Here is a 12,896-nt window from a genome sequence, read left to right on the forward strand (position 1 = left end):
CCTCCAACAGTTAAAGGAATTATTCATTTAATTGTTCTCTTTACATGTATATAATCTCTTCGTTGATTTCTCTTCTCTCTTGTAAGAGTTTTTCTTTCATCATATACCTAACCCGTCACTCCTTATCATATCCAACCTTGTAATTCTATGCTGCTCCTGAGAAACTTAATTCTGCAACCCTTAATTATAAAGTTGTTTCTTTTTTTCATAAACAACACACACAAATAAATATAAATAAGTTATTTGACCTTTTTAATTTTCTCTGTAATAAATCCAAAATTCAGTTCAAATTTTGTACACTTTTAAAAAATAATTATAGGCATGAATAGCCCTTTCAGTAACCTATTCCTCCATTCTTTCAAGATACTTAAAACGTTTGACTTTCTTTAGCTGTTCCTCCCCGATCATCATTCCTCTTATGAGAATATTGTGGATGTCAGGGAAAATTTAGATAATAATTTAAGAGTGTAAGTAAAAAAATGATAATAATAAATAAGTTAAATAAAGAAGAAAATGCGTAAAAGTTGGTATAACAGAAAACAAAGATATTTATGGATCAGCCATTGAAAATAATGCAAGTTAAAAACAAAATGAAATCACCTAATGATAAGTATTAAAACCATTCCTTATATATATGCTTTTTACCACTTAGTATAGCCTCTAAATGGTATTGAAGTTCATAAATTAAACACTTAGTATGGAATAAGTTACATCGGTTAATGAAATTAATGCTTATAAAAAATTTCAAATTATATTATGTTTTATCATAACATGATTTTATATCATGTTATTATAACATTTTAAGTTTACTACAACTGAAAAAACTTATTGAATTACGTTTTATAATCTACTTTTATTTTTGTTTTAATAAAAAAAAAAAATTCAGTATTTCTATCTTAAGACATGTTTATGAAATTAATAAAATAAATAACAAAATTATAAAATATCCTCTGATTTTAATAAAGAAAAACTGTTACATTATATAAATGTATAAAAGTTTATATTAAAACAATAAATATCTACATAAATTCATAACTCAATATAATTTGTATTAACTGTTTTTTTTTAATAGCATAGAAAATTTTATTAAGAAGAAACAATATATATCCAGGGTAAGTCTAAAGATATATTTCTTTGAAGCACTACTTAGAGTGCACATTAAATTTTGTAGTTTACACAAAATAAGTATACCACAGCTATTGTTTCACGCTTTATACTAATAATTAAAACCAATAAAACTATACTACTAATGAAATACAAATATTTCTGATTTAAGTACTTAATAAAAAACAAACTGTTAAATCTCTAAGAATCATGACCTTCATTAACATTAACCCACCTAAGCTCAGTCCCTGAAACACTTGAAGGACTGAACAGTAGTTATATACTATATTATTTTCTAAATTAAATATAAATATGTGTGCAGTGAGTGTGTATTTTTTCATTACAGTAGAGCTTTTGTGTACTTGTTATTGAAAATGCATACCATCAGAAAATAAAATTACCACAATACTATCAAAATTTCAATTGATCTGGAAAATTTTTCTAGATTTGTTCAAGTTGTATCCTGAACATTCTTTATTAATACAATGTCAATTAATTAATGCATAAATATATAACAAAGGTGACGCACATTGATTCTCTACTCTAATAAAGAAGTACAGAGGTGTATATATACACTCGCATAATACATGATAAAAATTAATATTTTATGTGTTCATATATATATAGGAGAGGTTACCTTTAAAATAAAGACAGTTTTATTGTAAAAAAAATTTATTCTGAAAACTTTATAAATATTTTTTAATTCTCTTAAACTACATACCTTTTACTACTTCTCTATATAATCGCCACATGAATTAATACATTTATCCCCTACTTACACCAGCTTCAATATACCTTCGTATTATTCTCGCCAGTCCATTTAGCCACCGATTAATAACATTTTTAAGTTCATCGTCACCCGCGAATCGCTTACCACTCAAAAATTCTTTCAACTTCTCAAACAAATGGTAATCAGAAGGAGCTAAGTCCAATCTAAATGGTGGGTGATCGTAAATTTTCTCAATAAATCACGTGTCGGACCCGCAACATGTGGATGTGCATTAACGTGCAGCAGAACGACCCCGTCGGTCAGCCGCCCACGTCGCCGATTTTGAATGGCGTGCCGTAACTTAGAGGTAGAGTTTCGCAGTAGGCTTCTGTTTTTATTGTCGTTGCACGTGGAATGAAATCGATCAGCAATATGCCAAACCGATCCCAAAATACTGCGGCCATCAGTTTCCGTCCACATGGTTGCGGCTTGACCTTTGTCGGTCTAGTTGGTAATTTAGGATGACGCCATTCACTTCACTGCCGTTTTCTCTCTGGCGTGTAATACGAAATCATGTTTCATCGCCGGTAACAATTTTATTAAGGAACTCTTCGCCTTTTTCAGTGTAGCACATCAAAAATTCCAAAGCAGATCACATTCGGATTTTTTTGTGACGTTTCGTTAGACGTGCGGCACCCGACGTGGACAAACCTTACTGAAGCTTAAATGGTCATGAGCAATGCGACTGACAACAACTCTTGAAACATCAGGAAAAAGATGGGACATATCGGAAATCGTTGAGCGACGATCTTTTCCGATTCATCATCGACGCGTTTCAACAAGTCCTCGGTGATTATAGAGGACGTCCCCAGACGTTCTTCATCGTGCACATTAATTCTGTTATTTCTAAACCTTTCAAACCATTTTCGCATGTTTCTTTTATTCATTACATTATCAACTTACACAGCAATCGACTGCCTATGGATTTCAATCGGCTTAACGATTTGATGGTTTAAAAAATGTGTGACTACGCGTATTTCACAGACGGCAACATCGATTTTCCTATACATTTTATAACGTAATACCTCACACGTAATCAAAGATACTACAAAGCGACATCTTACAAAAAACAATACTACGTGTACATTACTAGCGTGGCCATGAACGACTCAGGGTCGCCAACGTTCAGGAGAGAAATTTCCCAGCGGTCTTTACTTTAGAGATATCACTCGTGTATATATAAATATATATATAAAATCTAATCAAAGTTTCTATAATAAAACTCCATATACGTATCAAAATATATTTTTTTAAAAATAAAGTTCAGAGAAAAAAGGAGGCATATTCTTCTCTTTTCACTTTAAATGACATCAAGAAATATTTTAAGGCACAATTTCTTATCTCCTAATGGTGCATCTGTACTACAAAAAAGTTTTAATAAGACGACCAAAGAAAATAACAGGAATCAGATTTGAAATAGATATAAAACGTATCATTGTAATTATTAAAAATCAGAATTAGAAGCAATATAGTTACATGTTAATATATACCAATGCACACTTACAAATCCAATTCAAGAAATGAATGAATAAAGCTGTGGCCTGTCAAAGAACAGCTGGGAGAAGAAAATCCCAATGAAAATAAAAGGAGAGAGGATGTTTAGATAAAGAAGTATCATTATTGAAATCGATACTTTGAAAAAGTATAATGAAAACAAGTTGATAAAACATAATAAAAATAACCTTGAATGACAGGCAATTAATAATAATCAAAGTAACTGGTACAGTAGCTGAGTCAAGACCATTGACAATAAAAAGAATGATGGAGTTAAGACATTATTGATGAAGATCACATCAGACCTTCAGGTGGCAATTCATTCAAGACTCTGTAAAGATCAATTTCCTAGCTACAAAATTAACTTCAACGCTCTGTTATTAAATAATCAAGAAGAGACATACCTGCCATAAACACATACCACAAGCACTGTTAAAAAAACCAGTTGAAGATTTTATTCATTGTTAACAAAGACACAATTTCTTTATTTTCAGTTTTCATGAAAGTATTTTGTTTTATTCATAAAATATTGTCAAAGTTTGTAGTTTAAATATAGTGAAAATGATGCTTTTAATCTAACACTAACTTTTCATAAATAACCATTCTTTCTGTATACTTAAAAAGTTAAGACACTGTGAGTCATTGCTTGTGTATGTGTGAATCCAAATAGAAAAATAATTTGATATTATTACATTACTAGCATGTAGAAAATACACATGCCAGAGGTGAAAAGTTTAAACAAAATACCTTATTAATTATAGGCAAGTAAAAACATTTCAAAGGTTTTCAATAAAGAAGTAGAAAATTATTTAAGTACTGATTTTTTTAAAGATTGCAGTATTTATGTTTTAGGTACCAGTTACTGCTTAAGCAAATATTTTATTGAGCTTTTTAATCAAATCTTTAAAGAATTTAATATATGAACTGTAAAACAAAAAACTATTTTACAAGCCTAGAAAAAAATTTAATTAAATTTTAAGTTTGGGGCTCAATTTAATGATGATAATTAATCATGTAGTAGCTACAATAAAATTATATAAGCTAATACATTTTATTTAAATCAAAAATATATATGTAATAAACCAAAAAAATAAAATCTCATTTTAACTTTTTAATTGTCTTTTAAGGTAAATAATTTTTTGTTTAATAAGAAATAAATTTAATAAGTTGATTCATTTTTCAGAGCTATTATAATTTTATTCTAATTATTTTTTTTAATTTTATTTATATAAATCTATGAAAAAAAAGTAATTTAATAAAGATATTAAGGTACATTTAATTTTATCTATTACACTAACAATTTCAATGATAATATTTGTAATAAACTATAAATAACATTTTAATTATATTTTTTATCAATGAATTGTTATTTCAAAGTTAAATTATACTATTTCTGAATTGAATTCTTGAATGTTTTTTTTTTTTTTTTACAGTGAGTTGAAAGATATTAAAAATATAATGAAAAATATGATAGGTAAAAAAGTTACGTAAAAATGTATAAATGAAATATTTACTCATTTCTGAGGTGATAAGCAGACATGAATGATAATGAATGAGAGATAAGCGTTAAGTTATAATTAAAATTAATTAGATGACATGTTTGACTGATGTAATAGTAATATTAAACATACCTGTATTATATTTAATAGTTAATTTCATTTACCAATTAAAAGCTGTTGCTTATATGTTTTTTTCAGACAAGAAGTTTAATTAAGTCACTAACAGACTTATTCAAATTTTTTACTGTTCATATCTCTTGCCTTATTGCTGTAATAAATATAAATATTTACTATTTCACTTAAAAATTAAGCTTAATGTAGTTAGTAATAACACCTTAGCAGCACATAAATTTTCTGGCACAGGATATAATTTACTGGAGGTATAATTTTTAAAAACAGTAATCCAACCACTAATCAGTTTTGATCCCAAACTCAAAAAAGTCCAAGTTTCATAGTTTGGAAATTGTAAAGACTGTAGAAATTAATTAATTTAAATATGATTAAACATAAGAAAAAATTTATAATAATGACAAGTTATCATGAAAAACTTTCTTTATTCGGTCAGAAAGATGATATTAGATATATTTTTGTCCATGACAATTAGAAATCAAGTCTTTTAAAGTGCAAAACTCTGTAAAACTTTTGAAATAACAATCTGGACTAATTTTAATAGACGGTGGTTTTAGTTGCTTTTGTAACAATCTTCCATGATCGGAGCTGTTGTTCTCACCTTACTGTCAGCTGACATTATTGCTTGCATTTCTTTGAGATAGGCAGACACATTTAGAATGTAATCAGAAAACGCATTGAATTTGTACTGTTGTGTTTTTAATTATATTGGGTTTAAATAAATTTCATCATGGACTAGAAGCATTCAAATAAATATAACAAATAAAAAGGAAGAAAAATATTAACTCTTTTCCAATGTATATTACTTTCATTATGGTAGTACTGAAACTTAGTATGGAATAAGGAATAGTCCTTATTCCAAATTAAGTTTCAATATTACTGTAAGTTGCTGCAAATCTTTACACTGGTTATTATAGAATATATCTGACACCTGTTGTAATGATTAATGAAGTATTTTAATGAAATAATTTGGGATATATAATAAAATAAATACTGATTTGGAATAAATTTGGATTATTATAATCAGTTCAAGATGTAATAAACACATTCAGAAATAAATTGCTAATTTGGCAAACTAAAAATAATAATTCACATAAGGATGAAAAATGTCTCAATAGTTATATGCTATTTACTGGGTAGAAAGGGAACTACATAAGTTAATTGGTTTAATTTGAGACTAAATTTCTGGATGATGGATCCTTACATAATTTTTAATATTTTAAAAACATTTACTAAAAACGAAAAATATTAATTAAAACATTTAATATTTTTATAAAAAGTAATGATTAGGAAAACTGCGAACAATGATTTAATTATCTGTTTTTTTTTATTTTCTAAAAAGAATTGAAAATGTTTAAAATTGGCTTGTTTTATTCTGAAAAACAATATAGACTTACTATTTTCAAATGAGGAAAAAATTATATGGGTGTTTACAAACTTCTGTTTTTTAAAGATTATCCTATGAATGATATAATTTTTTTAATGCATAAAGTAGACAATTTAGTGGTGATATTAGTATTTACATATATTGTAATTGTAATATATTAAATTATGACAATTACATTGAAATGTGAATATAAATCACAAAATAAAAATATATATTTAAATAATAGTAATAAATGTTAGATTTATAATAATTATTAATAAAAAAATGCAGTGGCACTAATTAATAATATTAGCTTACTACTGACATATACATTTATTATTTTTTTAATGAGTAGATATGATATTATGAGTAGATAAAGCACTATATTACACTGCAATAATTACTCATTACACATAATTAAACTATTGTAGATTGTGTATTAAATATGTAGCTGCTAATGCTGATTAACGTTTGCTATAACATACTTTACTAACTATTGCTAAATAGTTTAAAATATATTATTTCTTTTAGAAACTTACTAGCAGTTCACCAATAATTAGGACTTCTAATATTTCAAACTTTCCTGAATGATAATGAATCAAAATTGATGTAAATGTCACAACTAAAAATATCTACAAAATATAAAACAAAATGTTTTATATCAATTTTGATGTTTTAACACAGCAAACAACCAAATATATGTCTTATATTACTGTTCAATATGGTGAATACGATAAAAAAACGCTAAAATATTACAAGAAAAAAATTATCTTTCATGAAGCTGCTTAATATAATAAAATCTTTTCTTTTTTTTTATAAAATGCGTACTTGCCAACTTTAACTAAGACCAAATTACATCATCAGTACAAAAATCCCTTAAACTCTATTTCAAAAGAGGAGCATTCTATTCACTGTAAATTTTTTTAAAAATTTTAACTGAAATCAAAATTGCAGAATAGTAGGAAAGAATTAAATTAACAGATATTGGCTCATTGATGATAGGAAATACAACTTTTCAATCAACTGTAAATTGTATTCAAAAAATAAAAATGCACAGCTCAGTAATATAATATTACTTAATGTTACTCTTACATTCAGTAAAATTATACTCGAATCTTAAAATAAACAAAAATAAGTTATACAATTTTTTAACATTATGTTTTAGGACAGTCAGTCAACAAAATGCATTCAAGATTAGAGCATTTAATAAAAGGAGAATTTAATTAGGGAGAATTTTAAAAAAATTTGAACGGTGACAGATTTGTTGTCACCATCCAAATCTGAATTATTGTTATTATGTAAAATGTCCTGTTATTATGTAAAAACCTCTTCTTATGATAATGTGATGTCAGCTACAGTTAAAAATTATTGAATCAGGACTAAAGCTGTTTATTAAAACTAAATATCACTTCTTCCCACTTTATGATCAAAGTAATATTCTTTCCCTCTCCCTCTCTCTCTCTCTGTGTGTCAAGCAGAAACAGTGTATATTGAAATTTTATTAATAAATAGTACTTTTTATTATGCATATTCAACAATTTTTAATTTATAAAAATTTTTATTTAGTGCTAGAGGATGACTTTTAATTTGACTTAAATTTTATTTTATAAAGTTTATAAATTTTATTTAGTGTTTTACCTCAATCTAATGACCTTTATAATAATTTATCTGCTTCTAATTTAATGTATAAACATGTAATTTGTAGTCTGGTTAAATGGCAGAGGAAGCCATTTGTATGGCCTTATTTTTACCAGATGTAACTAAAAGAGGCTAGCAATTCTCTGAGATGTCATATCCTAGAAGAAACAATTGAGTAGAATACAGAAAGTGAAATAAATAAATATGATTGAATATTGTTCATAATCTATCAAAATTAATCTTTCAGTTTTCAAAGTTTAAGAGAATTTAATTTTCATATTTTAGTATCACGTCCCAAAATTATGTTTACCACCAATAACTACAATACTGCATTAAAAAAAAAAGAATAGTAATAAAAAAATGAAAAGATGTTAATTTTTAAAAAAATAAGATCAGAAGTATAGTCAAATAATTAAAAACTCCCAAAATAATAATAGCACATACTGAAGTTCACTGAGAGATGAGATAATTAAAGAGTTACGAGGTAGATAGCAAGTTCATTTCCTCCTCAGTAGAGTACCTAAAATGGATAATGAAAGACTGATAATTTAAAAAATAACATAAAAAATAAATTGATCTTCATATAATTTAGCTATTTTTCTTAAAAGTAATCACAGGCATATTGCAAGGAAACTGCAGTTTTAGTTTCAGCACTGTAAACATATTAATTACCATTGAATTATTTCATATTTGTAGCAAAGAACATAATACAGATGAGAAATGAGATTTCAAATGAATAAAACAATATTCTATCAAAAATACTTGTTTTTAAATTAGGTAAATTAATACAACCCTTACAAAGTGCCAAGAGTAGAAAAATTAATCTCAAAAAAAAAAATAAGAGATCTGGAGTTTACTATAAAATAGTAAAATAAATCTGGTTACAAAAATCTTCCAGATTAGTTTGAAAAGTTGGCAACTGTGCAAATAATTAAATTAAAATTGTATTAAAATTTTTTCTTCCTTAAAACTTCACAAATTATAATTTCTAATCATAAATTTAATCAATTATTTTTGTTAACAAAAAGATTTTAAGAAATAAAACAAATATCACTTCAGGAATGTTTTTTTACTGATCTGTGAATGTAAAAAAATGTATTAATATTTATTTTATTTAATAATTTCAGGGAGAAGATGGAGCATCAATTTGTTCAGAAACATCAAGAGCGGGTTCAAGACAAACATCAAGAGAAAGATCACGACAGAGATCATCATCAAATATTGACAGAAAGAAGAGAAGTCCAAGTCAAACAGGTGGTCATATATCCCGTTTAGAAGATAGTGAAGCCGCAGATTTAAATGAAACAAACAATAATGGAAGCAAGGCAGAAGAAGGAAATGAAGAAGAAGCTGTAGAAAACAAGGAAGAACAAATAGAAAATGAAGAAACTGATGACATAAAACTTCAAGAAGAGTTAATACAAAAGGAAGAAAAAGAAGAAGAATCATCAGAAAAATTAAAAACAGAAGTAGAAGAAGAAAGCAAGCCATCAGAAGAAGTAGAGACTGAAAAAACTGAAAGTGATACTAAGCCATCCGAAGAAATTAAAACAGAAGAAATAGAAAGTGATACTAAGCCATCCGAAGAAATAAAAACTGAAGAAACAGTAAGTGATACTAAGCCATCCGATGAAGTAAAAACCGAAGAGCCAGAAGATGAAGTAAAACAAACTGAAGATACAAAAAGTGAAGAACCAAAGAGTGAAGACAAACCAGCAGTTGAAACAAAAACTGAAGAATTAAAGACTGATGTTAAACAAATAGAAGAAACAAAAACTGAAGAGTCAAAGAGTGATGATAAACAAATAGAAGAAGCAAAGACTGAAGAATCAAAGAATGATGACAAACAAAGAGAAGAAACAAAGGAAAAAGAATCAGAGGGCGATCTTAAACTAGTAGAAGAAACAAAAATTGAAGAATCAAAGCAGGATGATAAACCAACAGAAGAAACAAAACCCGAAGAATCAAAGAGTGAAATTAAACCAACAGAAGAAGCAAAACCTGAAGAATCAAAAGGTGATGTTAAACCAATAGAAGAAGCTGAAACCAAAGAATCAAAGGATGATATTAAAACAACAAAAGAATCAAAAGGTGATGTTACACCAATAGAGGAAAAAAATATAGAAGAAGCAAAGGGTGATGTTAAACCAACAGAAGAAACAAAAACTGAAGAATCAAAGGAAGATGTTAAATCAACAGAGGAAATAAAAAGTGGAGAATCAAAAGATGATATTAAACCAACAGAAGAAACAAAAAGTGAAGAATCAAAGGAAGATGTTAAATCAACAGAAGAAACAAAAAGTGAAGAATCAAAGGAAAATATTAAATCAACAGAGGAAACAAAAAGTGAAGAATCAAAGGAAGATGTTAAGTCAACAGAGGAAACAAAAAGTGAAGAATCAAAGGAAGATGTTAAATCAACAGAGGAAACAAAAAGTGAAGAATCAAAGGTTGATATTAAACCAACAGATGAGGCAAAATCTGAAGAATCAATGGGTGATATTAAACCAACAGATGAGGCAAAATCTGAAGTTCAAAAAAGTGATATTAAACAAACAGAGGATACAATGATTACTGAACTAAAAGATGACATAACAACTGAGAAATCAGTAGGTGAAACAAAACCAGCAAAGGATACAGAAACTGAAGAACCTGCTAGTGAAACTAAACCAACAGCAGATGCAAAAACCAAAGAACTGGCAAAAGACACCAAGCCAACAGAAGATGTAAAAGAAGAACAATTAGAAAGTGAAATCAAGCTCAATGAAGATTCAAAACTCAAAGAACCAGAAAGTAAAACAAAGCCAACAGAAGTTGAAAAAATCAAAGAAGCAGAAAGTGATACTAAATCAACCGCAGAAGCAAAGCCAGAAGAAAAACCAGAGATTGAATCAGAACTAACTGAAGATATAAAAACTGAACAACCAAAAAGTGATGTTAAGGCATCTGATGATTTGAAGATTAAAGAATTAAAAAATGAAATTCAGCCAGCTGAAGATGACAAAACTAAAGAGTCACATGACGAAAAGAAAGATGAATCAAAAAAAGAAAAAGCTGAAGAAGGTACTTCATCAGATATAAAACAAAATGAATCACAAAGTAAAGATGAAATAAAGAAATTAGAAATAAGTGAAGGTGATGCAACAGAAGAAAAATGCAAAGAAGATTCAAAAGAAAAAGAAACGGTTTCAAAGATTGAATCGCAAGAAACAGAGAAAAAAGAAAAAGATGAAGTTATCACAGAAAAATCAGAAACTGAGAAAAAGGAAAACAAAATAAAAGAACCAGAAAAAAGGGATGAACAAACAGAGAAAAAAGAACCAGTTAAATCCAAAGAAGAACTGAATGAAGTAGAAATCAAAGAAGTTGATGATAAAGAGCAAGTAGAAAAAGAACAAAAGGAGAAAAGGGATTTAGAAAAACAAATAATAGAAAGTGAAAAAACACAAGAAAAAAGTGAAGATAAAAATTTAGATAAATCGCAAAAACTACATCTTAAAAATGGATCTGATACTTCTAAAGATGATAAGACTGAAACAGTAGCAGATGCAAAAAAGGAAGATACTGAAAAAGAAAATAAAGAAATAATTTCTGAAAATAAATTTCAAAAAGAAGATCAAATGAAAAATAATGAGTCAGATGAAACTGAATCAGAAGGTATAACAGTTTTGGAAAATGTTAAAGATAGCAAAAATGGTAAATCAAAAACTGAAGAAAATATTGTTGAGGAAATGAATAAAAAGAATGGTGATAAAACAAAAACTGAAACAGAAAAAATAAAAGATGATGTAAGTAAGAAAGGCGATCAAAGTTTAGAAGAAATCAAAGCCAAACAGGGTCCACAAGAAAGTGTAACAAAACAAATAACAGAATTCAAAGCAGATGCTGAAAAATCAAAGCAAAATGACACAAAAACAACACACTTTGACACAAATATGATAAAAACATTTGAAATAGATGCCAAACAAGATGATTCTGCAATTAAACACACAGCTTTATCAAAAACTGAGAATCAAAATGCAGAACCAAAATCTTCGTCAATTAATAATGAAAAAATAGAAAATTCAAAAGCTTTAGATATTAAGACTGCTGATGATAAATCACAAACAATTATAAGTAATGGTGTTATCAATGAAAAATCAAATGATGAAGAATCAAAAGTAGGTAAAGAAACAGAGACTGTTAAACCAAAAACTGATGATTCAAAATCTCCAGATGCAAAAACCACTTGAAATACTAACAGATAAAATTAAAATCGAAAAAAATTTGAATAGATTTTGATTTTCTAGAATGTAAATGTTTAACAGTTAATGAACTGATATGATACACGAAAATTATACATAACCATATCACACTCTATTAATTATAGCGTTACAAATGTTTCAATCTTTTCAAAAAATAATAATAAAAATAAAAGCAATTAATATTATTATTATCATATACTAAGGATGTCCCAAATAATCTTATCAAAAAGATCTACTTTGAAACATAATTGTTTTTTTAAGTATTCTCAAATATAAAATTTAAATAACTTAAGGAAAAATTGAATAAAAACAATCAATTGTTTTTAACATTCATTTAAGGGTAACATAACACATTATGAATGTTTAAATGTAAAAGTATGAAAAGAAATAAACATTAAATTCTGCGTGATATAATATCAGAAACCAGAAAAATATAAAAACAATACAAAAAGAATAAAGAGGAAATTAAAATATCCATGATTTGTTGACGATTATTTAAACATTTTTAAGATCAACATGTATTTATCAATAATAACCATTCCAAAATCTAAATTTCTTAAAAGAGTGTTATATTTACATTATTATGTGATATATTAATTCCATTTTATGTAATAGTAGCTGTTGTATTAAAATAAAAAGATTAATAACAAGTC

General features: G+C 27.0%; 1 protein-coding gene across 1 annotated transcript in view; it reads left to right on the top strand.

The window, feature by feature from the left end:
* tau (microtubule-associated protein tau) overlaps window positions 1-12,430 on the top strand; it is a 473,926-nt gene extending 461,496 nt beyond the window's left edge. Inside the window, exon 8 of the mRNA XM_075375076.1 lies at window positions 9,127-12,430. Coding sequence (XP_075231191.1) covers window positions 9,127-12,231 — 3,105 coding nt within the window. The 3' untranslated portion in view covers window positions 12,232-12,430. The remainder of the gene's footprint in view (window positions 1-9,126) is intronic.
* Window positions 12,431-12,896: the final 466 nt, after the last annotated feature.

This window comes from Lycorma delicatula, chromosome 9 (assembly GCF_047948215.1).
Source record: "Lycorma delicatula isolate Av1 chromosome 9, ASM4794821v1, whole genome shotgun sequence".
Taxonomy (NCBI): domain Eukaryota; kingdom Metazoa; phylum Arthropoda; class Insecta; order Hemiptera; family Fulgoridae; genus Lycorma; species Lycorma delicatula.